At 45.7% G+C, this 25162-nt stretch overlaps 1 protein-coding gene across 1 annotated transcript in view; it reads right to left on the bottom strand.

Moving 5' to 3' along the window:
* The window catches only part of NDUFV2 (NADH:ubiquinone oxidoreductase core subunit V2), an 81336-nt gene that overhangs the window by 24303 nt on the left and 31871 nt on the right, over positions 1 to 25162 (bottom strand). Inside the window, exon 5 of the mRNA XM_030213372.1 lies at positions 22409 to 22577. Within this exon, the coding sequence (XP_030069232.1) occupies positions 22409 to 22577 (169 nt within the window). The remainder of the gene's footprint in view (positions 1 to 22408; positions 22578 to 25162) is intronic.

The raw sequence follows: 25162 nt of genomic DNA, 5'->3' as shown, positions 1-25162 counted from the left end.
TCGTCCAACAGTGGCCAGCATTTCAAGGTCTGCGTCAGGGACTAGTGATGTATAAACTGTGGAGTCAACAACTTCACAAATTAAGGAGCTCAGGTACGCTGATTACAGCAGGACAAATATAAGTACAAAATGATAAAACAAATTTTTTACCATATTATAATGGTTTTCTTTTTTTATTTTGAAGCTGAAGTCGGTACGGGTACATTTTTACTGATTCAGACCATCCAAAACTGTTTCGACTCCATAACCCTGCTCAACCGAGAAAAGCTCCCCTGACTCAGAGAAGATAGCCCCAGTCAAAGAACCATTGCCATTCGAGGGAGGAGTAGTCTAATGATTAGTGCAGCGGGCTCTGATCCTGGCAACTTGTGTTCGATTCCCACTGCAGCTCCTTGTGACCTTGGGCAAGTCACCTAACCCTCCGTTGCCAAAGGTGCAAAAAACTTAGATTGTGAGTCCCCTAGGGACAGAGAAAGCACCTGTAAAACACGTGTACAGCGCTGCGTACATCTAGTAGCGCTACAGAAATGATTAGTAGTAGCATTCTCTTTAAAGCAGATATCTTCCAAGGAGGACTCTGGGCTGCCTCCTCCCCTGATTCAATATCTCTGCAGGGGCCTCTTACCAACCACCCTCGAAAAACCTCTTACTGTGATCACATAGCCATTACAGGGTCCCATGGGGCTGGGCTATGGAGACATAAAAGTGCCCAACCTCCAAAATTATTGTGGGCCTCAAGGTCCAGTGGGTGAGGAAGGCTCTCTGCAGCACCACATCCAGATTGTCTGGCCTCCCTCAGTCCAATATCAAAATAGCTGTTCTCTCCAAAATGGAATCAGCTGCAGCTGTACCTGCTGACACAAAAGGGCACCTCCAATACTGTACCTCCTGATAAGGATGGCTCTGAGGAACAACCTGTGTACACAAACCAGGACTCTTAGCCACCAACTTCAAGAAAGTGCTAGAAACAGTTCACACCAGTATAATATAACAAATATATAATTTATGTGTATAGAGTACCCTCAGATATGAACCACTGTAACTGCAGTCAATGAATGCTGCTAAAAAGTGGCATAGCACTTTTTTCATTAGGTAACTCTAACAATTTTTTGGGAGAGCAAATTATGCTCATTTTTTTATGCATCCCAATCACCACAGTGCTATAAAATCACTTATTACTTTTAAAATAGTATATACTAGGTGAAAACTGTGCACTTATCTTATAGGTTCTTGCCTCCCAGGCAGAACTGTCTTGCCTTGCTGAAACATTTATCAGTTGCCTTCCCCTGGAACTGCCCGACTGCCGCGGGGTTGCAATTGCTTTCCTCAGGGACAAGGGTTAAGGCTGCATAGATCTTATCTTCCTCCTTCTTTATTGCTTCTTTTCTTTGTTCAAGCAATCCACAAAACAAGGCCCTGAGGAACAACCGGCACCGATATCCACCGAAACAGACACTTCCCTATCACAAAAATGGGGCAGTAAGAGATGGTAGCAGTAATAAGTTGCTGGCTCCAGCATGCCCCACAGCACCTGCTACTTGGAAGATCAATGCAGACTGACCACAAATGCCAGTGCCACCCTCCCCACACAACCTCACAAAATCTTGCAGCCCTTACCAGGTCTGGGGAATTCCCCAACCTGCTCCTCTAGCACTATCACTTTCCTTTAACTATCAAGCGGTATGGCTATAAACTTTGACACACCAGAAAGGACTGTGGGGTTAAGAGCAAGGAAAGAGGCCCTGGGTGTGGGCAGGGGAAATGAGCTGAAGGAGGCAGCCAACGGCAAAGGCACTGAATGAGAGGAATAGAACTTATGCACCCAATGCAGGTCGAATGTTGAAATATAACCAACCATGTTTGGTTTTTAGGAAGTTTAACAAAGTATTTAGTTTTAAATTTGCAAGAATATTTTTTATACTGTATTTGTCTTATTCATTGGATTGGTGGCCCATCTGCAAAATAACCTTTACAAAACAGCAATATCCCTGGTAGTGGACGGAATTTGTGGTGGTGTTGCTAAGATGACTTCAGAATCAGAACCTATCATATCTGAACGTAACACGCCTCGAGCTACAACTGGAAAAACAAGAGCTAAAACCACAATTTTTTTGTATAGTGAGTTGTGTGGGGAAAAGGAGAAATTAGGACTTACCTGATAATTTTCTTTCCATTAGTTCTTCACCCTATTCCAGGACGAGTGGGTAGTATGTCCATTAACCAGCAGGTGGCGAAAGAAAATACATAACTGAGCACCACTACATAGCTCCCTGCTAGCAGCTCAGCTCCTCAGTATCAGTCCTCAAGCAAGGAAGAAAGAACACCCAATCAGGCGCATGGTCAGCAACCAACACATCCAGCCCCAAGAACCATCCGAAGACAAGGTCCCTAAAAAACAAGATACAAAGACCGTGCATAGAGCCACCAATCAGGGCATCGAACCATGGGAGGGCTCCTGGAATAGTGTGAAGAACTAATGGAAAGAAAATCAGGTAAGTCCTAATTTCTCCTTCCATTACGTTCATTCCCACTATTCCAGGACGAGTGGGATGTTCAAAAACTATCCCTACGAGGGTGGGAAGCCGAACCTGCCACAAGCAGAATTGACACCCCAAATGCAGCCGCTGCCTGTATGGCCCCCCCCACTATACCATCATGCTACTGAAGGACAGCTGAGAAGCCCATGCCTCTGCCCTACAAATATCCATCAGAGAAGACAACTAAGCCTTTGCCCGAGATGTAGTCACTCGCCCAGGAGTGTGTGCCTTCCAACATGAGGAGGAGAAGAGCCTCCCAGAATATAAGCAAAGACCACGGCCACCTTCACCCACTGGGCAAAGGAAGCGTTGGAAGCCATGAGACCCAACTGCTGTTTACCAACCTGCACAAAAGGTCTATACGAAAGGCGGAAGACATTGGGAACCTCAAAAAAAAAAAAAAAACACGAGAGGCCTGTGAAAGTTCAGAGTCCAACATCTCCTCCTTCTGGAACCAGAGAAAAAGGACGGGCCACGGTCCTCCCAACCTGTAGGCCTGTGTCAGATGCACTCCACCTTGCGGCAAGCAGGACCCGAATGTCCAAGTGAATGGAGAAATACCAGAGGCTCTTCATAAGGCTAGCCTCTGAAATCAGGGGGCCGCCTCCTAGCAGCCCAACTACAGCGAAATCTGAGACCAAGTCTCCACGGGGCAGCAGTCGTGATCCCCTGGGAACAGGCAGGGATATCCCCATCTCCTCTCTCTCCCCGGAGCTGCCAGGCCTGTTGGAGAAAAGGCTCCTAGCACCAGCCCAAGGCCTGGTAGAGCAGAGTAAGGGTTGGCTCTGACCCAGCCCCCCCCCCCCCCCCCCCGAAGGGACCATCACCTACACAGCTGCCAGCGCAGGGGCGTCGCTTCTGCCAAAAAACCCAAAATAGACACTATTCCCGCCTCCTTCTGAGGCAAAGCACCAAGGCCCTGCACCAGGGACCAGAGCCAAAAGAAACGCGCTGCTATGACCAAGCGCGCCCTGTATGTGTGAGCCCCGAATCAGCTCCTCTACTTGGGAATCAGACTGCACACCGTGCAGCGGCCCAAGAAGGAACACCGCTCACTGCAAGAGTGGCAGCAGGTCACACACTAAGTGGGGGTTGTCATGGCCAGAAACTGAAGCTGCACAGGAAAACATATGGCGTACCGCACTACACACCCGCTTTTTTTTTTTTTTTTTTTTTTTAACTGGAGCACAGCACAAGAAAGCAAAAATATGTCCTTTTTTTTACATTCAGGTAGATTAGGTATTTTTCTGTCTTCGGAGGAATCACAGTCTGTTTGTATCTGCCAAAGACCTCAAGGAGCAGTTGTAAGATTTCAACCAGGCTCCCCTGGTTCTCACTCCACTGATCTAATCATTAAACTGCTCCTCCACAGTTTTTTATTTATTTATTGTAGCACCGATACACAGTGCTCCCATCGATGTCCCAAGGCCTGAAGCACAGCAGAAAAGACCCACCACCTTGGGTCCATGCTACCCGGGGACACAGTCACCTTCCTCTTTCAGAGCAGGGCACGGCAGCAGCAGGCCTGCCAGACTCACTGTGTTGCCTGTGACGACTCATCTTCTGAGCAGACTGGTTGCTGAGCAGGCTCTCACACAGAGGGAAAACAGGGAAAATGCGCAGAACACCCCGGGGGAGGCACGACAGGGACCCAGCACCACCAGGTATGTCTGCTCAACTGCTCAACTGGGAACCAGTTGACCAACTGGACCAGGAGCAAGGCCTCAGAACCAGAGGAAGTCTGTCCATCCACCTGGAGATAGAAGATACTGAGGAGCTGAGCAGCTAGCATGGAGCTATGTAATGGTGCTCAGTTCTTTATTTTCTATCTCCACCTGCTGGTTGATGGACATAACCACCCACTTGTCCTGGAATAGTGGGAATGAACATAATGGAAGTCCAAGTTCTGCTCCCCATCCACTCTTAGCTGACCTACACTATACCAATTTGAAGATAGTATGTTTAGTATTTAATGCCTTGCAGTTAGAGGGTCCGGTATACATAGCTAACTTAAGGCTTCTCTTACAAAGCTGCACTAGCAACTCCCACACGGCAAATGAGAAGAAGCCCATAGGAATTGAATGGGCTTCCTCTCATTTGCTGCTCTGAGAATCAGTAGTGCGGCTGTATAAAAGAAGCCCTTATTGCAGCAATATAATCCAACTACAAATCTTAGGACAGCTTCTCAAGGTCTCTTGGTGAGACCAAGTAAAGCGAAGATACTTACCTGTAGCAGGTATTCTCCGAGGACAGCAGGCTTCATATTCTCCCAAGTGGGTGACGCTAATCCATGTCGCCTGGTCTGGAATTTACCAAAGCTAAATAAGAGCTTTGTGGAGCACGAGAGGCGTTCCACCATGCATGTGCGAGTGCCTTCTCACCTGCTGCAAGAACACAATCTCCTCATACTATAGCAAAAAATAAAGTAAAAATAACAGAGGAGACAACTCCAAGGGGAGGTGGGAGGTATTGTGAGAATATGAAGCCTGCTGTCCTTGGAGAATACCTGCTACAGGTAAGTATCTTCGCTTTCTCCGAGGACAAGCAGGGTTATAATTCTCAAGTGGGGAACCCCTAGCATCCAGGCTCACTCAAAACAACACTGGTCAATTGGGACAAACACAGATTAACCTGAAACTATATACAACCTGTACGAGAGTGCAACCTGGAACAGAATAAAATGGAGTCAAGAAACAAGGCAGTTGGTCCACCAAATCCAATATGGAAGATAAAACAATGAGGCAGACCTTGTAAAGAAAAAAAAGAAGTCTTTATTAGTAGATTAAACGATCCTAGATATTTAACATAAAATACCTGACATGGCCATGTTTCGCCAGTATAAAAATGGCTGTATCAGGGGCGGTGGGTCACTGTAAATGAAAATAAAATCATTCAGTATCTAAAAACAATATACTTTAAAACCACAATAAATTATAAAAACACAGAAGGAACATTCAAAGGAACTCTTAATACCAGCACCATGCTAAAAACAAAAACCCCTAAATGTCTAGGTGCTAAAACAATGTGCCAATATACATGAAGGTAAAATTATGTATAATCATACCTGATAATTTTCTTTCCATTAATCATAGCTGATCAATCCATAGACTGGTGGGTTGTGTCCATCTACCAGCAGGTGGAGATAGAGAGCAAACTTTTGCCTCCCTATATGTGGTCATGTGCTGCCGGAAACTCCTCAGTATGTCGATATCAAAGCTCCATCCGCAGGACTCAGCACTTAGAGAATTACACCCACGAAGGGACACTCTGCCCAGCTCACCACCGCCGAAACGGGGGAGGGGAATTAACCCAGCTCATCCCCACACAAGTGGGGGAGGGGAATCCGTCCAGCTCATCCCCGCGGAGCGGGGGAGGGACACCACACCCGCCGATGCGGGGGGATCTGGCTTATCCTGCAACCGCGGGAGGAGCTGACTGACCCTAACACCGCCGAAGCGGGAGGGGTACAAAGCTGCCCTACAGCCGCACGAAGCGGGAGGGAGTGCCGGCAGAATTTATGTCTCAATCCAGCCCCGTAAAACGGAGGGGAGAGGAATGCAGCAGCTCACTGTAACACAAAGTCGTCTCAACTCTTGAAGAATCCAAGTGAAAGAAGAACTTGAACACGAAGTCCTCCTGAAGTAACTGAAGGCTAAACTTGAACCTAAAATTCAACCAGAATATAAACAGTACAGATATCTGGGAGGGGCTATGGATTGATCAGCTATGATTAATGGAAAGAAAATTATCAGGTATGATTATACATAATTTTACCTTCCATATCATCAAGCTGATCAATCCATAGACTGGTGGGATGTACCGAAGCAGTACTCACCCAGGGCGGGACATAGAAATCCCTGACCTCAACACTGAAGCTCCAAACCGGGCCTCCGCCCGTGCAGCCACAGTCAAACGGTAATGCTTGGAGAATGTATGAGCCGAAGCCCACGTTGCCGCCTTGCATATCTCTTCCAAGGAGACGGATCCGGCCTCTGCCATCGAGGCCGCCTGAGCTCTCGTGGAGTGAGCCTTCAGCTGGATAGGCGGTACCTTCCCCGCGGCCACATAAGCCGCTGCAATGGCTTCCTGGACCCATCTTGCCACTGTAGGCTTAGCAGCCTGCAGACCCTTACGAGGACCTGCAAACAGGACAAACAGATGATCCGATTTCCGGAAATCATTGGTCACTTCTAAGTATCTGATGATGACTCGTCTCACATCCAGATATTCAAGAGCGGAGTACTCCTCTGGGTAGTCCTCCCTACGAAAGGAAGGGAGACAGAGCTGCTGATTCACATGGAAGCGAGAACCAATCTTGGGCAGGAAGGAAGGCACTGTGCGAATAGTCACTCCTGCCTCAGTGCACTGCAGAAAAGGCTCTCGACATGAGAGCGCCTGGAGCTCGGAAACTCTTCTGTCTGAAGTGATAGCCACCAAAAAGACTGCTTTCAACGTCAGGTCTTTCAGAGATGCCCTCGACAAGGGTTCCAAAGGCGGCTTCTGCAATGCTCTTAGCACCAGGTTGAGATTCCACGCAGGCACCACTGAGTGCAGAGGAGGGCGCAGGTGATTAACTCCCTTGAGAAAGCGCACCACATCTGGCTGCGAAGCCAGGGAAGCACCCTTCAGGCGGCCCCTGAAGCAAGCCAGAGCCGCTACCTGGACTTTAAGGGAACTGAGCGACAGGCCTTTCTCCAGACCTTCTTGCAGGAACGCCAACACTGAAGAAATTGGAGCAGTGAAGGGAGAAAGTGAGCCTGCTTCACACCATGCTGCAAAGATACGCCAAACCCTGGCGTAAGCAGTAGAAGTAGAGCGCTTCCTCGCTCTCAGCATAGTGGCGATGACCTTGTCTGAGAAGCCCTTCTTCCTCAGACGCTGCCGCTCAATAGCCAGGCCGTAAGACCAAAGGGAGAGGGATCCTCCATCACCACGGGACCCTGATGTAACAGGCCCTGCTCCACTGACAGCCGCAGAGGATCGTCGACTGAGAGCCTGAACAAGTCCGCATACCAGGGACGTCTGGGCCAATCCGGACCCACCAGGATTACCCTGCCGGGATGCTTTGCCACCCGGTCTAGCACCCTGCCCAACATGGGCCAGGGCGGGAACACATAGAGGAGCTCTTGTGTCGGCCACTGTTGGAGAAGAGCATCTACTCCCAGGGATCGAGGGTCCCGTCCTCTGCTGAAAAAGCGCGGCACTTGGCCATTGGCCGATGACGCCATCAGATCTAGGCTCGGCTGGCCCCAGCGCTTCGTGATGTCCAAGAACGCCTGAGCAGATAGTTGCCACTCTCCGGGCTCCAAGGTATGGCGACTGAGAAAGTCCGCCTTGACATTCATGACTCCGGCAATGTGGGCCGCTGAAAGCTGCTCCAGGTTCGCTTCCGCCCACTGGCAAAGACTCATAGCCTCCTTGGCTAGAGGGGCGCTCTGGTACCTCCCTGGCGGTTGATATAGGCCACAGCCGTGGCATTGTCCGACAGGACCCGTACAGGCTTCAACACGAGTACCGGGATGAACTCCAATAACACCAAGCGAATGGCTCTGAGTTCCAGGAGGTTGATAGACCACTTGCCTCTGCAGGAGACTAGAGCCCCTGCGCTGTCCTTCCCAAGCAGTGGGCTCCCCAGCCCATCAAAGAGGCGTCTGTTGTGACGACAATCCACTCCGGGGTCACCAGAGGCAATCCTGCAGACAACTTGTCTGTCTGCGTCCACCAGCTCAGCGCCTTGCGCACTGCTGGGTCCACGGGAAGGTGCACAGCATAATCCTCCGACATCGGAGTCCAGCGCAGCAGCAGAGATAGCTGTAGTGGTCTCATATGAGCCCTGGCCCAGGGCACTACTTCCATCGTGGCCGTCATAGAGCCCAACAGCTGCACGTAGTCCCAAGCCCGAATAGGAGAGGCTACTAGGAACTAGTCCACCTGAGCCTAAAGCTTGACAATCCGATTGTCTGGCAGGAACACTCTGCCCACTTGGGTGTCGAATCGAACTCCCAGATACACCAGGGACTGAGTCGGGCGCAGCTGGCTCTTCTTCCAGTTGATGATCCATCCCAGGGAGCTCAAAAGAGCAACTACCCGGTCCATAGCTTTGCCGCACTCTGCATAAGAGGGGGCTCGGATCAACCAGTCGTCCAGATAAGGATGGACTTGTACTCCTTCCTTTAGCAGGAAGGCCGCTATGACCCCCATTACTTTGGAAAAGGTCCGCGGAGCAGTAGCCAACCCGAAAGGGAGGGCTCTGAACTGGAAGTGTCGTCTCAGGACTGTAAAACGCAGAAAGCGTTGGAGAGGAGGCCAGATGGGAATATGCAGGTACGCTTCCTTGATGTCCAAGGAAGCCAAGAACTCTCCTGCCTTCACTGCCGCTATAACAGAGCGGAGAGTCTCCATGCGAAAGTGCCTCACTTTCCAGGCCCGATTGACCCCTTTGAGGTCGAGGATAGGCCGGACAGAACCTCCTTTCTTTGGAACCACAAAGTAAATGGAGTAACGTCCCTTGCCAATCTGATTTTTTGGCACCGGAACGACCGCACCCAGGCGGATCAGGTTGTCCAAGGTCTGCTGCACTACCACAGCTTGACCGGAGACTTGCAGGGAGAGAGTACAAACCCGTCTCTTAAGGGTTGGCAGAACTAGCTTGTAGCCGTCTCTGATGACTTCCAGCACCCACGCGTCTGAAGTTATAGTGGTCCACTCGCCCAGAAACGAGGACAGCCGTCCTCCAATCTGCACTGGGGCGTGGACCAAGGCCCCGTCATTGGGTACGAGACCCTGGGGGAGGACCGGAGGGAGCACCTCCGGGACGGCGGTCTCTGCGAAAGGAATGCTGCTTGGGGGAGAAATTCCTCTTGAAGGAAGAGGGGGCAGAGGAACCCGACTTGCCCAGGCGGTATGGAGGTATCGGGACGAGTACTAACCCGAGCCCTGACCTCTGGTAATTTCTTGCCCTTAGACGTGCCGAGATCGGTCACGATTTTGTCCAGCTCGACCCCAAAGAGCAGCTTGCCTTTAAAAGGCAATCTAGCCAGGCGGGATTTAGAGGCGTGGTCAGCAGACCAATGTTTCAGCCAAAGCCACCGCCGCGCAGAGACTGTCTGAGCCATGCCTTTAGCTGAGGCTCTCCAGACATCATACAGCAAGTCTGCCAAATAGGCTAAGCCCGATTCCAGGGCCGGCCAATCAGCCCTCAAGGAATGATCCGAGGGGGAAGCCCGCTGCACCATAGTCCGGCACGCCCTGGCCACATAGGAGCCGCAAACTGAGGCCTGCAAACTTAAAGCAGCTGCCTCCAAGGACGACCTTAAGGCCGCCTCCAATCTTCTGTCTTGGGCGTCCTGTAGGGCCGTGCCACCTTCCACCGGCAACGCCGTTTTCTTAGTCACCGCAGTGATTAAAGAATCCACGGTAGGCCACAGATAGGCCTCACGTTCACTCACAGCCAAAGGATAGAGGCGGGACATAGCCCTAGCCACTTTAAGGCTCGTTTCCGTGACATCCCATTGAGCCGCAATTAAGGTGTGCATGGCATCATGCACGTGGAAGGTTCTAGGCGGGCGCTTCGTCCCCAGCATAATGGCAGAGCCAACAGGGGCTGAGGGAGAGACGTCCTCCGGAGAGGAAATCTTCAAAGTGTCCATGGCCTGTAACAACAGGTTGGGCAAATCCTCTGGGCTAAAAAGCCGCGCTGCAGAGGGGTCATCCGCTCCATCCGAGCGGGGATCTATCTCCTCCAAGGAATCCGCAAAGGATCGTTGGGAGACCTCAGACACGCTGCCCTCATCTACATCGGAGGAGACAAAAGTCCTCCAAGGCCTGGAAATCAACCCGAGGGCGTTTACCTCTGGGAACCTCAACCTCTTTATCAGAAGAGGGAGCAGGGGCAGCGTCTTGCATGAGGAAAGCCTGATGCAGCAGCAAAACAAACTCGGGGGAGAAACCCCCCAGACTGTGCACTTCCGCAGCCTGGGCAACAGCCCTAGACGCACTCTCAACCGGCGCTCGCAATAGCGGGGGCGAGACATGCTGCGCATCCAAAATAGCGTCCGGCGCGAAACTCCGTGAAGGAGCCGCGCGGGAAGAACGGCGCTTAACTTTAGCCGCTTTTGTGCCGTCGCCCAAATTAAGGGCGTTCATGGCATTAATGTCTCCAACCTCAAGGGCGGCCCCGAAGAAGCCGTCCGAGCCGCGTGGCCGGCCAAGATGGCGGAGGCGAGGAGCGGGGATGGGCGTTTATGGCGGGAAAAAAACCGCCACGCCGGAGGAACGACCGGGACATTCATCGGTCACTAAACTATCACCCATCAAGGGCGAATCAGGTTGTAAAACCCCCGCATCCCCTCTAGAAGCGCTCCAGCGATCCGGGGAGCGACCCTTTGCGCCCTCGCCCTCCGACGCCATTGCCACGAGGAGAAGAATCGGGGAACCCCCTGCCCGCTATAAAAAGGAGAAATTAGATCTTACCTGCTAATTTGCTTTCCTTTAGTCCCTCCGGACCGGACCAGGATTGGACTGTTGGGTTGTGCCCGCCTACCAGCAGGTGGAGACTGAGAAAAAACTCTGACTCTAGAGAGCCAATAGGAGCCCTGGCCATGTGACCTTAGCCTCAGTATTTGAATAACAAAGCAGGAAAGAAAGAAAGAACTTCTGTGCCGTATGGAATCCTAGCAGCCACAAATTCCTCGGCAAAACCGAGTACTAGAGCCCACCAGCAACTCTCACCAGAGAAGTGGTATGGCCCATTTGTATTAGAGCTCGCCAGCAACTCTCACCAGAGAAGTGGCATGGCCCATTCATATTAGAGCTCACCAGCAACTCTCACCAGAGAAGTGGCATGGCCCATTCATATTAGAGCTCACCAGTAACTCTCACCAGAGAAGTGGTATGACTCACTTAAGGTTTCATATATATTCCATCAACTGAGCTCACCAGCAACTCTCACCAAAGAAGTGGTATGACCCATTAAGGTTTTATATATATATATTCCAGCAACTGAGCTCACCAGCAACTCTCGGCAGAGAAGTGGTATGACATATTTAAGGCTTTATATATATTCCAGCAACTGAACTCACCAGCAACTCTCACCAGAGAAGTGGTATGACATATTTAAGGCTTTATATATATTCCAGCAACTGAACTCACCTGCAACTCTCACCAGAGAAGTGGTATGACCCATTAAGGTTTTATATATATTCCAGCAACCGAGCTCACCAGCAACCACCAGAGAAGTGGTATGGACCACGCAAAGTCTTTTTTTTTTGTTTGTTTTTGTTTTTTAAACATTCCACGTGTGGTAAAGGAACGAATACACTTCCAAACTTAATAAAAGAATCTAAAGAGTTGATAGAACATGGGAGGGGCCTGGTCCGGTCCGGAGGGACTAAAGGAAAGCAAATTAGCAGGTAAGATCTAATTTCTCCTTCCTTAGCATCCCTCCGGACCGGACCAGGATTGGACTGTTGGGAAGTACCAAAGCAGTAATCTTACGGGAGGGACAGACATTGAGAATGTGGTAGAGTCCCTGAAGACACCCAAACTAGGATGAATACGAAGCCAAAGCTTGACGATCCAAGAACCGCCAATAAACTAAATAGAATGACTACAAAGCAAAAAAGCTGAAGCTGAAAAGTCCAAGCGACGCTGAACATTGTCCCCTACCAAGTGGCCGCTATATATTGTCCCCTACCGCACTATCAGTGCAGCGCAAAGGACAGAGAGACTCGAGAAAAAACGACTGAAAGAAGGATGACAAAGGTAGAAGCAGAGCCGCCTGGCAACAAAAAACTGCAATGAATCTACCTCAGCTGAGAATGTGGAAACCGAAATCCTGAAGTACAATACTCCAGATATTGTAGACTATTGCTGACCTAGCAACAGATTGGAAGTATGTAAAGCCTGTCAGTGAAAAAGTACCTGATCACTAGAAGCTAAATAGGTAAAAACAAGAATGCAGTTAAATACTATGCAGAAGAAGAAGGTACCTAAATCCTTGCTGCAAACTAGACTGAAGGTCCAAATAAACTGACAGCCGCTGCAGTTACCCAACATGAAAAAAAAAACATATCTCAGAGCGCAATTCAACTGAGAGAGAAAGAATCATCTGTAGCTGTTGCCTCTGCAAGCCAATCACCTGAGACTCTTGTCGTAGACCCCAATTAGTGAAAACGGGAATAAATCAACAGTAGACACTTGTTAGTACCTTTCATCTGTTAGAAACATATAGAAGTCCATAAAACACTACACAGTTCCAGGAATAACATGTATAGAATGTTTGTACGTTTAGGAATCTAGCCAGGTGCTCATGGTCTGGATTGGCCGTGGACAGAAAGGTGGGCTCAATAGAACCTTTGAGCTTTTCCCAGTGTGGAATTACATATGTACTTATGTAGTAGAACTATAAATATACATATATATTTTCACAGATGCAGCCATCAAAAAACTGGTCACTGTGTATATGCTCCCGGCATACCTGCAGGAAGAATGCTCAATCTCAACCACCAGACCACTAGTGAGAATACAGAGGCCAACTGAGCGGAGGGATTCCATCAGAGATAAATATCTGGATACGAGAGGGCATCTATCTCTGCCGCTGACATGTCTTTTTAGCAAGAGAGTAAGCGAGGCACATGGAAGGTCAGAGCGAAAAGAAATAGTTGTAGAACTGGGACCTCCCCTTAAGGTACTATCCACTGAGAACTATTTTTTTTTTTTTTTTTCAATGGTCACGAAATTGACAGAGTGAAAAGCTGCCCAAAAAAGACTACCGAGACTCCAAAGCGAATGAAGAAAAAATTCCTTCTTGGGAGCTAGAAAGTAAAATTTTACTCTGCAAAATAGAGCAAGGTAATGGCCGAAGGCCCAAGAACATCCAGAGAAAACAGAAAGTGGGACGCTTATAGAGAAGACAAAAACAGTCTGCACCAACTTGACTAAACAAAGAGAGAAAAAATAGAAACATGCTATGAAATCTAATGAGATCACACGAGAGCTCAAATGAGAGACCTGGCTACATGCACCCCATAACCTAGGGTGTGCCCGAAATGCACCACCCGTTGCTTGACCTGACAACTCTGCCAATAAGACTGTCTGTAATGAACCAGACATCTATGGAAAGGATGAAACAACGAGACGTAGTTTCATGAGCGCCGCTGCTACTACGACCATAACTTAAGAAAAAAGTGCGCGGAGCCGACACGAGACCGAAGAGCAGGGCAAGAAAACTGGTAATGAGGACCTTATCATCCTCGTATCGTGGACATTACTCCTCCTATACTGAGATGTACTAAGATGTACCGACCCACATCCATAAGAAATGAATGTGGTACTTGCAACCTGGATTGACCACAACTGAGAACAGGATGCTGGGCTTAATGGACTCTTAGACTTTCCCCGTATGACCATACTCATATACTAATAGCAAAAATGCACAGGAAGTGAAAGAATCCCCTTCCAATTGAAAGGAAGGTCTGGAATGAGGACATATAGAATGAAAATGAAAGGATCACCATATGTTGAGCGTGGACTGAGACACACTGGCCTTTAATTTTACCGGATCTCCCCAAACCTCGTATCATGTCATGCCTCCTTCCTCACTGAGATGTACAGAGATGAACAGATGCACACTCACAAGATATGAATGTGGTATTTGCAATCTGGATTGACCCCATCTGAAAACAGGATGGGGACTCTTGGCCTTTCCCATTATGGCAACACTTATGCCCTTATGGCAAAAAATGCACAGAAAATGAGTGAATCTCCTTCCAAGAGAAAAAAAACTCTGGAGAGAGGAAGAATAAAATGAAAATGAAAAAGAATAGACTTGGAAAATACCTATTACGGAAAAGGTGGTAAATTTGTGCCACAGGAGACAAGACTGTACCTGACGTCAAGAAAGCTTGAAACAAGACCCTAAAATCTGTAAGGAAGAGAAAGGGATAGCAGATGTTATGGATGGTCATACTGGACAAAACCAGAATGTTTACCATGTGCCCAGGCTGAATAGATAGGAGGAAACAAAAATACAAGTAGATGGCGTGAGGACCTCCCACTATCCTTAAGTGGGAGAAAATGCAAATTGACCTGATAACTTTACTCCCTAAGTGGACATATATCTTGTAAGTCCTAGAAGAAAACTAAGATAACACATGAGAAACTCCAAGACAGTTGGAAAGTAGAGAAGACGTGAATAAAACATGCCTTCTAAAGCAGCTGAGAAAACTGGGTGCTCGGTAGACAGGACTGAGTCTCCTAGAATATAAGAACCATCTGAACCATGTAGCCTATGCAGCTGTCATCTGCTATGCCAAAGAGAACGCATAGCCATGAAAGAAAATTGCTGAAAGGAAGTAAGACCTTATGTCTAGAATTGCAAAGTACGCAACAATTGAGTATCAGACAATGTATTTCATTGCACATGGCATCTGAACCATATAGCCTAGGCTCTAGAGAACGTTTGTTAAGATCTTAAAACACTGTATAAGAACATAGCCACGGAGGAAAATTTCCTGAAAGGAATTAAGATCTTATGTCCAGCATTGTAAAGTACCAAACAAACAATGGCACCTGAACCAGATAGCCTATGCCATAGAAAATGTTTGTTAAGTTCTTAAAACACTGTATAACATCATAGCCATAAAGGGAAATGTTTGAAAGGAACTAAGATATTACGGCCAGATTTGTAAAGTACTAATTAATTGACTATTAGACAATGTAGTCCTATTCACCAGGAAATGAGAAAGACACAGAGTGACACACACTGGACCTCCATAAAAACTGCGCTAGACAATAGCAAAGACCTTTCCTCCAAACATCACACACAAGGGAAAGGAATAGGAAATTGGTTATTTTGGAGCTGAGATATAATTTAATTCTCCCCATTGTCTAAAACAGAGAATTCCCGACTGAGCTGCACTTTGAATCGGAGTCTTGCCAAGAACAAAGAAATCGCCAACTGAGCTGCACTTTAATTCACAACATTGCTAGCAACCAAAAAGTCCCCGACAGAGAAAAAACAGAGGGAAAAACAAAATGAGCGCCATTCGCATCGTAACATTTCGTTTTTTTTTTTTTTTTTTTTAATAGCTTGAAAACTACATGTAAAAATTAATTGCGGGGAAAATATACTACCAATTGCCCCAACTACCGGAGAAACAATATCTCCTTTCCATTGCACAAACAGCCAAACACAGTAAAAGCAGAAAAACGCTGCCGCGTCAAGGGAAATTGCAGCTGCAGGCAAAACAATGGCGGCCAAGCGCGCCAAAATGAGAAGAATAAAGTTCAGGGGAGAAAACCACTGACCAGACCGACGAAGAAGCAGGAAATCCGTGCCGCTGAAAAACAGATAACCTCCGATGCCGCACAAAACATGGTTTAGCCTCTGGCCCGACAGGAACCGTCAATACAGCTCCCAAGCTATACAGACCTGTCCAAGAGCGAGCACGCGCTTAACAGTTCGCGCCTCTCTCTCTCTTTTTTTTTTTTTTTTTTTACAACTACCGCCGCTAACAACGCCGGATAGCAGAGGAAAAATAATGAAGATAACAAAAAACCGCCGATTAAAGTCACCGACGCTGACTTTTCACTTTTTTTATTTTATTTTTTTTTTTAAATAGCTCCGCCAGAAAAGAAAATAAAGACTCTTCAAACAGAATAAGACAGAAGAGCTACCTGCTCGTTATAAGACTGGGGAAAGCAAAAACTACTTCCTTTAAATTCCTTTCATTTGAATTAATTTTTTAAATTTTCTTTTACTTGATTTAATTCTTTAAAAACAGCTGCCTATTAAAAGTGGCTGCCTCTCCCAAAGACGGTACACCTTTCCAGAGAAAGGGACGGCCCTTCCCTGCTAAGCCAGGGAGATGGGGAGGAAGGGGGGTGGACTCGAGACACCCGAGTTTAACACCCCAGAGGCTGTCAAAGAAAGAAAAGAAACCCTGTCAAGCCTCTAATTACGATTCCAGGCACAGAAGAAGTATTATAAATATATCTGTAATATCTTATAGAGAAAAAGAGAGAGAGAGAGACTAATGGGCTCACTTCCTACCTGCTGGGAGACTGAAAAAATACTGAGGCTAAGGTCACATGGCCAGGGCTCCTATTGGCTCTCTAGAGTCAGAGTTTTTTCTCAGTCTCCACCTGCTGGTAGGCGGGCACAACCCAACAGTCCAATCCTGGTCCGGTCCGGAGGGATGCTAAGGAAGGTAAAATTACCTGCTTGCCGCTCCGAGCTGTAACGAACTGGTGTCCCAGTGAGTAGCTGCAATGAACGTTTAAAGAAACGTCGAATTAAACGCCTTTAAAGACGTTTAAAATTTTTTTTTTTTTTAAACGGAGCCAGCGGGAGGGGGGAGAAAAGGAGGGACCTGGCACCACCAGGTTTGCACTTGCTCAAAAGAGCCCTCAACCCCAGGCCTCAACAAAACCCAAGGATTAGGCTTGGAGGCCTAGCCAGAGCTGCTGCTGTGTGTGACCACCACCTGCTGAGATAGAGAACATACTGAGGAGTTTCCGGCAGCACATGACCACATATAGGGAGGCAAAAGTTTGCTCTCTATCTCCACCTGCTGGTAGATGGACACAACCCACCAGTCTATGGATTGATCAGCTTGATGATATGGAAACATCCTTTAAAAGCATAATTTAAATAAATAAGCTATAAAAACATCAAAGGAACTTCTAAAAGAGCTCTTAATAACAGCACCATTTTAAAACACAAAATATCTAGGTGCTAAAACAATCTATAAAGGTGAAACAGAAAACAACCAGGGAGGCTTACCCAGCTGATTTAAAACTCCAAAAATATCCAAGCTAGTGTGGCTGTTAAAACATAGAAAACTCTAAAACACCACAGATAAAAGCTGCCTAACAGGGCTAAAAAAGAAAAATAAATCCATTAAAAGTTCTCAATTTACTTACAGATTCTGGGAACAGTCTCTCAAAATAAACGCTGTGATTGCAGTGAAAGCAAGCTTGCTGTATCAACCAAGCATATATGTATGCTGAGGTCACGCAAACAAAATTAGTGTAAAAGATAAACTTAAAAACCAGTTCAAAATAAATAATCCTAGGTTAAAAACTAGTAAAAACATATGCCTGAGATACAGAATCACTAAAAGCAGCTTGAGAGTGTCCTTAAACCAAGAAATTGCCAGTGTTTACATCCGTGGAAGATCGCTAAAATGATTGAAAATAAAAATACAAAATGAGCATCCTGAGATGTTTTAGGATCCATAATAACTAAAACTGCTGCAAAGCCCTCCCCCCCCCCTCCAAAAAAAAAACTCCTTAAAATGTCTTTAAAACGTTAAAAATTATAAAAATCATGGTGGAACGTAAAGAGAGCTTAATTATGCGTTCCAATATCAATGCATTTCAATGTATTCCAACCTCAAATGAAACCTCAGAGTGTCAGAGATTCCTTAAAACACATGTAGGACATCTTAAAAGTTTCTAAAAAGGTACAAAAACCACTGGAAATTAAATAAAAAATAAGAGATAAAGAAAAATCACGATTAAAAAACAGGGTAAGCCACCTCCTACAATCATACTAAAAATGGCAATACATCTAAAATGCATTATACATATTAAAAATTGTTCAGTCAAGAAAGTCCCAAACCATATAAGCTGTAATGCTATGTAAGCAGTTCCACACATAGGTTGCATACTAAGTCCATCAAATTTCACAGAAAAATGGTGAATCAAGCTCTTGGTTCAGACCATGTGGTGTTACTGTATTAAACTTAAATATAAACCTTTGTTCAGGCTGTAATAAAAGCTTGTCCAAAATCACCCCCTCTCCATGAGGAGTGTGGCATGCATAGCAGAAAAAAGTGACACTCTTCAAATGTCTGATTCTTTTCTATGCAGTGCTGCACTAGTGGCTTCTCTAGTATTTTCCTTTTGAGTGCAATTTTATGTTCAGCAATCCACTTATTCAATGGTCTTATGGTTTTCCATATATACAGTAGTCCACATGGGCATTGTGCAATGTAGATAACACCTGAGCTTTTTACAGTTGGTAAAACTTCTTAGTTCAAATCTCTCAGCAGTTGCTGGATGGACAAATATCTTAATATTGATGTTTACATTGCATAAAAAGAGCATGAACCCAAGTATCGGGATGTACCGTATTTTTCAGACTATAAGACGCACTTTTTTCCCCCCAAATTTGGGAGGAAAATGGGGGGTGCGTCTTATAGTCCGAAGGTAGAGATTTCCCTCCCTCCCTCCGAGTTCGGGATCGCCCTTCCCCCGGCCCTGTCACCACTTCTCCCTACTCACGTCACGCGATCTTCCCTGGTGGTCTAGTGACGTCGGGGCAGGAAAGAGCCCCCTCTTTCCTGCCCAGCGCGCTGCTCTCCGTCCTCCTGTATGCAGCCTGACGGTCTCGGCGAGATTCAAAATGGCCGCCGAGACTTCAATTGTCGGCGGCCATTTTGAATCTCGCCGAGACCGTCAGGCTGCATACAGGAGGACGGAGAGCAGCACGCTGGGCAGGAAAGAGGGGGCTCTTTCCTGCCCCGACGTCACTAGACCACCAGGGAAGATCGCGTGACGTGAGTAGGGAGAAGTGGTGACAGGGCCGGGGGGAGGGCGATCCCGAACTCGGACAAGACGCACCGGAGCACCTAGGTTTTAGAGGAGGGAAAAAGGAAAATTTTTTTTTTCCTATTTCCCTCCTCTAAAACCTAGGTGCGTCTTATGGTCCGGAGCGTCTTAGACTCCGAAAAATACAGTAATTATATGCATCCTTTAAGTCCCGAGAACATAGCCAATCGTTTTTCTGGATCATTGGGACTAGGAATTTGTTCAGGGCCCTTAGGTCTAGGATGGGACGAATCCCCTTTGTTTTCTCTTGCACAAGAAAGTATCTGGAATAGAATCCCTGCCCTTCTTCCCCTGGTGGAACGGTTTTTACCGCACAGGCCTTCAGAAGGGCTGAGAGTTCCTCTGCAAGTACCTGCCTGCGCTGAGAGCTGAAGGAATGGGCTCTCAGTGGGCAATTTGGAGGTTTGAGATACCAACTGAGAGCGTATCAGAGACGGACTATTTGAGGAACCCACCGGGTCAGAGATTATAAGAGGCCACCTTTGGTGAAAAAAAGGTTATCCTCCCCTGACCGGCAAGTTGTCCAGGACAGACACTTTCTGCAGCTATGCTCTGCTGGAGCCAGTCAAAAGCCCATCCCTTGCTTTGCCAAGGGAGTCACAGGGGTCTTAGGAGCACGCTGTTGATGTGAACAAGTGTGCTGGGGTTGAGCCTGAATAGGTTGACGAGCCTAAGGGTTGAACCTACGCATAGGATAGTAACAGGAACTCCTTTTTGGCTTGCCAAAAGTCCTCCTAGCTGAGGAGGCAGATGCAGAAGGAACCTGGCGGGAGACAGAAGAGACCGTATCAGATTTGGACTGCGACCTCCTCAACCTGCTCTCCAAAGGTTATTCCCCCTGGCATGGAGCATCTGCCAAACGCTGCAGAACAGAATGTTACAAGTCAGAAACACACAGCCATGAGAGCTATACTTTGAGCAGAGATCCTGGATGTCACAACAAAAGTATTGTAAGTGCCCCTGGCCAAGAACTTGACACGCCTTCTGCTGCTTGACCAACTGGCAAAAAGGCTTGGCCTGCTCTGGAGGGAGCATATCAACCAAGTCCGACAGCTGCCGTACAGAGTTTTGGAAGTAGATGCTCGTGAAGAGCTGGTAAGATTGTATATGGGAAATGAGCATTAAAGCCTGCTACATCTTTCTCCCAAAAGAATCCAGGGTTCCAGCTTCTCTGCCTCTTCTGAGAGTGGATTCCACCACCAACAAATGTCACTATAATGGTTGGGCTAAAAACATGAGGAAAATACCCCAAGCAGCCATTGCTCTTATAAGCTGAGAACAAAGAGGAGAAGCAAACCAGAGCAGTTGAGAAATAGATGCACACTGAAAACAGTCTGTGTAACTGCTGATTGAGTGTTGATCATTTACTTTTAAGACCGAGATCTGGTATAGTCACCTAGGACATTAAGTCCTTTCTGTGTGCAAAGCTGAAATTGTAGTTCTGATGCAGGCAACTGCGATAACGTGGCCACGTCAGGTCTACTGTCGACTATTACGCTGTTTTGGCATACAAGTTTTCCACCGTTTTCAGTGTGCTCCTACTTCACGACTGCTACTGTATAAACTGCTACTGACTGAGCTGGGTATCCAAAGAGAAAGAAGAAAATACCCTCATAAGTTAAATACTGTGTGAAAAAAAGGTAAGGACAGTAAAGTTTCAGAGTGTATCCAAGCTAAGGAGGAGAGGTTCTGGAAATACCCCTGGGTTCTCCCTCAGTTAACAGAATGCTGGGTAAAGCTAACCTAGGAGTTTTAGTTCAGTAGGATAAAGTCATCATGAGTAATGTTCTAAAATCAAACATGGGAAAGGACTGCAACTGTTACCTTATATTACAAAGGGATGTTTGTGTGTGCTTACAGGCAGGTTTGATTGGATATACACAGGAAAATTTGGGATCCCTACCTCAAAAGTATAATTGTTAACTGTGTGTTTATGTAATCTATTTAAAAGTAATGTCAACTGAGAAAAAAGAAAATACACATCTCTGAACGTCCTGAGCAAAGTCAAACTGCAGAGTAAAACCAAGGTGTTTCAGAACTGAAACCAATCCACAAAGCCTTCTGAAATCACGATAACCCTACTGCAGATAGCTGTATCAAACTAACCACGAGAGCCGATACAGAAAGGCATGGCAGCAGCTAACAAGGGAAAGACATATACTTCAATACTATAAACATGTTCATGTCTGCTAAAATTACTTGACCAGACCAAAAACTCTCTTGCTCTTTAGCACAGAGCATTATTTTTTTTTTTCTTAATAGGCACCAAACACTTAATTTTTTTCAAGTCTGAAAAGAGATTAGCCAAAAATCTGTGCAACTATTTTTTTCTTTTAACTTGTACAAATCTTCCTGAGGGCTCCCAATTTGGGTGCTTTCTCAATAAAATAATGATTGTTTATGCCTGGCTGCTGAAAGTTCTTTCGTCCACCTCTACTCCTTCCTTCAAGGTGTTCTTTCCCTTTCTCTCCATTTTTGGAACTTGGTGTTGGCTCCCAATGAAGACCAGGTCCAGGAAGAGTCTCTAGCTGTAGAGGACACATGTTGAAAACATTTCGCCCACTTCTGCCTCCCATAATCAGCTGTAACATCCCATGAAAAATGTGCCTTCCTGCATTTATTGTTTTGAATACTTTTATTCAGTTGTAATCATAAACCCTTTAGAAACCAAGATTAGAGAGAGATACTACTATTTGGGTTTCTGCCAGGTACTTGTGACCTGCATTGGCCACTGTTGGAAGCAGGATACTGGGCTAGATGGACAACTATTCTGACCCAGTATGGCTATTCTTATGTTCAAACAAAAGGCAAGTTGCTTTCATGCTACTGGTCTATTAGGGTCAGAGGTTCCATGATCTTTCTTCTGCATAATATGTTTAAGAAGTCATCCTTCATGACCCTAAAGTAGAAAGTAATGTTAATCTACCACAGTGAGACATTTCATACAACCAGTATAACAGTCATAAATGGTCATCTTAATTTTGTTTAGACAGACTTTAAATGCTGCAGCGTTGAAAGAAAACAACCAGAATAATTGCTCTAAAAACCCTTGACAAGTTTCAAGAGATATTGAGGTATAAAGTCAGCCTATGGCTAAACTACGTCAATGTGCTCTTTAGGAAAATAATGCATTGGAATAAGCATAAGAAATTAAAACTGCTCAGGTCAAAATGTATTTCCAAAACAAATGTCCTATTGTAAAAATTAGAACAGCGATTGACTGAAAATATAAAATGTAACAACTTGCTACCTACCAAGTTTTTTCTTAATAGCTTCTAGTATACCATCAGAGTCTCGAAGCATGCAAGGTGTTGTCGTGCAGATCTGAATGTGGTATTTTCCGACTGGCTTGCGATTGAACATTGTATAAAATGTTGCCACTTCATATACTCTCATGGGTGGCATTTCTAAAATCTCAGCAACCTAAAACAGTGCAGAAAGGAACACGTGTCTTGTTTAGCAAACAGATTCAGAATCACTTCTGTACACTGTGTAAAGCACCCCCTTGCCTCTGAGGGGAACTAAACACTTCAGAGATGTCAGAAAGACCTTCCGGCAAAGGAAACACAATCTAGAGTATATTTTTTATCTTTTATAATAATGCTAAAATTTATTAGAGTAAATAAATGATTACAATAAAAATTATTTAATCCCAGTGTTACAGAAAATTGATTTATATAAATCTAGATTTCAGCATTAAGTAAAATAAAATGTCCCTCTGGTCTTCTGTGTTTCCCTGGAAGCTAACAGATCCAATCTGCTACAAAACAACGTGCTTGTCAGATTACTGAAGCTTCTCTATGTCTAATCTCTTAATGCCTTTTATATTTTTTTCTCTTTATCTGTTATTCTCCAACCCTGACCTCTAAGGTCACCTTAACATACCTCTGCTTCTTTGGTATTTTTCCATTATTCATCATGTGCCCTTTGTAACTTCAAATCCCCCCCTGAAAATTTACCACTCCTATTTGTCTTTCACGGAAAGAGTTTCTCTGCTTTATGTCCAGAGCTTGTTAAAGATTATAACTCATTACTTAGGCTAAGCCGGCCTGTCCTGAAAAGGTCAAGGAAACACAGGCTAGCTCTTTGCCCTGCTAGATCATATATAAGGGAATAAGTTACATAAACAAAGTAGGCTGATCTCTGTAAAAAACAGACAGCTCTATACTACACAACTGATTTCTTTTACACTATCATGTGCAATTACTGAATTAGTAGAGCCCCCTTTTTCCCTTTGAAATAAAACAGAAAAAGTTACTGTGTGCTTTAAATATGTTTTTTAAAATTATTTTTAAACACCATTAATATTTTTATAATGGGAAATATTTTCCTTTACATATAAATTTGAAGGCATTAATGACCTTATTCTATAAATTGTACATGCAATTTTGCACAATATGGGCAAGATTCAGTAAATGGCGCTTAATGCTATTCTATAATGGGCACTCAAAAATGAGAGCCCATTATAGAATAGCACAGAGTATCGATTTTGGCACAAATTTGAGCACCAGGACTTATGCTTGCTGAAATCATGTGTAATTCCCAGAGCCCAATACGAGAGCATATCCCCACTATTTTATAACACTGTGTGCAAATTTTAGGAACGCCCCTGACCCACCCATGTACCTCCCATGGTCATTCCCCCTTTGGGTTGCGCACTATGGGATTTGGGTGCACATTGTTACAGAAAATACGTAGCAAAATGTGCACCCATTTCCAAATTATTGGCACTAATTGGCTCCTTAGTCAATTTAATTGGGCGCACATCTTGGACTGGCTAAGTGTGTCGGAGGCTAAGGTATTAACCAAGGAGTGGGTTTGCCGGAATCAGCCTCTATGGCACAAAGTTTTCTTTATACTACTGACTAGTTTAAATATTGTTGGCATAGCTTCTTGGGGTTTTGTTTTTGTGACACAGTCTGCACGACATTACAGACATCACAAAATAAAATCAACCATCTCTGTGAAGTACAATTAAGCTTCACAAAATATTGTGATTTGCAAAATTTTTCCTATGTGAACACAGGTATTGAGCTGCATTGCATACACAACTTTGCTTTACTTTAAAGTGAAAAAAAAAAAAATGCTATGTCAGATGATCGAGAGAGCCCCATGAAGGGTCTCTAATCCCAAAGCAAAAGAAATATGACCGTATATGCTGAAAACATACTTCTTATTCCTCCCTGCCTGTTGACATAACACAAAGCGATCCTAACTGCCCTGCATGACAACAGAGGCTGAAAGAACTCCAAAGACTCTCTGTATAGATCTTATCTCCAGGTAGTTTACTGATCAAGATGCCTCCATTTTCAACCACTGGATCTCTCCCTTTCAACCCTTGGGCCATCCAACCCTATCAAGGGTACGTCAGCCACTCAAGCTGGCATCTGATATGATCATCCAAGAGGGAGTCTCTAATGCCATGCCTTTCTCCAACTTCTGTGCTGATAGCCACCACCTCAGACTGGCTTGTGCCAAAGTAGTCCATGGCAGATGTCCACATATAGGTAGACCAAGACTCCTTCTCTGTGAAGCAAGCTGTCATGACCACCATCACCTTTGAGAATGTGTGGAACTCTGGGTAGGGTATGAAACTAACAGTGATTATCCAGACTTGCCAAATTCACACTTCTGATATTACTGTCAAATTGGTAAGTGAAGGAATGATTCTTTGAGATCCAAGGCTGTAAGAATTTTCCCTTAGTGCATGGCCATAATGACTGATCTCAATATCTCCAACCAAAAACATGGAAACGGAAGAGTTCAATTGGCCACTTTTAGATTGATAGAGCAGAAGAAAACTTCCATCATTGGCACAGTGAAGTAAATACAGTATTTTCTTATCTCCCACTGTTCTCTGACGACAGGAATCACGACCCATTCCAAAAGCCTCAATAAGGTGCCTCGAACCACGACCACCTATGTAGAACCCAGCAGGGTGACACTAAAAAGGAGTCTAAAAGCTAGAATTTTTCTGCTACCTTGTAAACATGCTTGACCACATCCAA

The sequence above is a fragment of the Microcaecilia unicolor genome, chromosome 1 (genome assembly GCF_901765095.1).
Source record: "Microcaecilia unicolor chromosome 1, aMicUni1.1, whole genome shotgun sequence".
In the NCBI taxonomy this organism is placed as follows: domain Eukaryota; kingdom Metazoa; phylum Chordata; class Amphibia; order Gymnophiona; family Siphonopidae; genus Microcaecilia; species Microcaecilia unicolor.
This window is presented reverse-complemented; position numbering and strand designations above follow the sequence as displayed.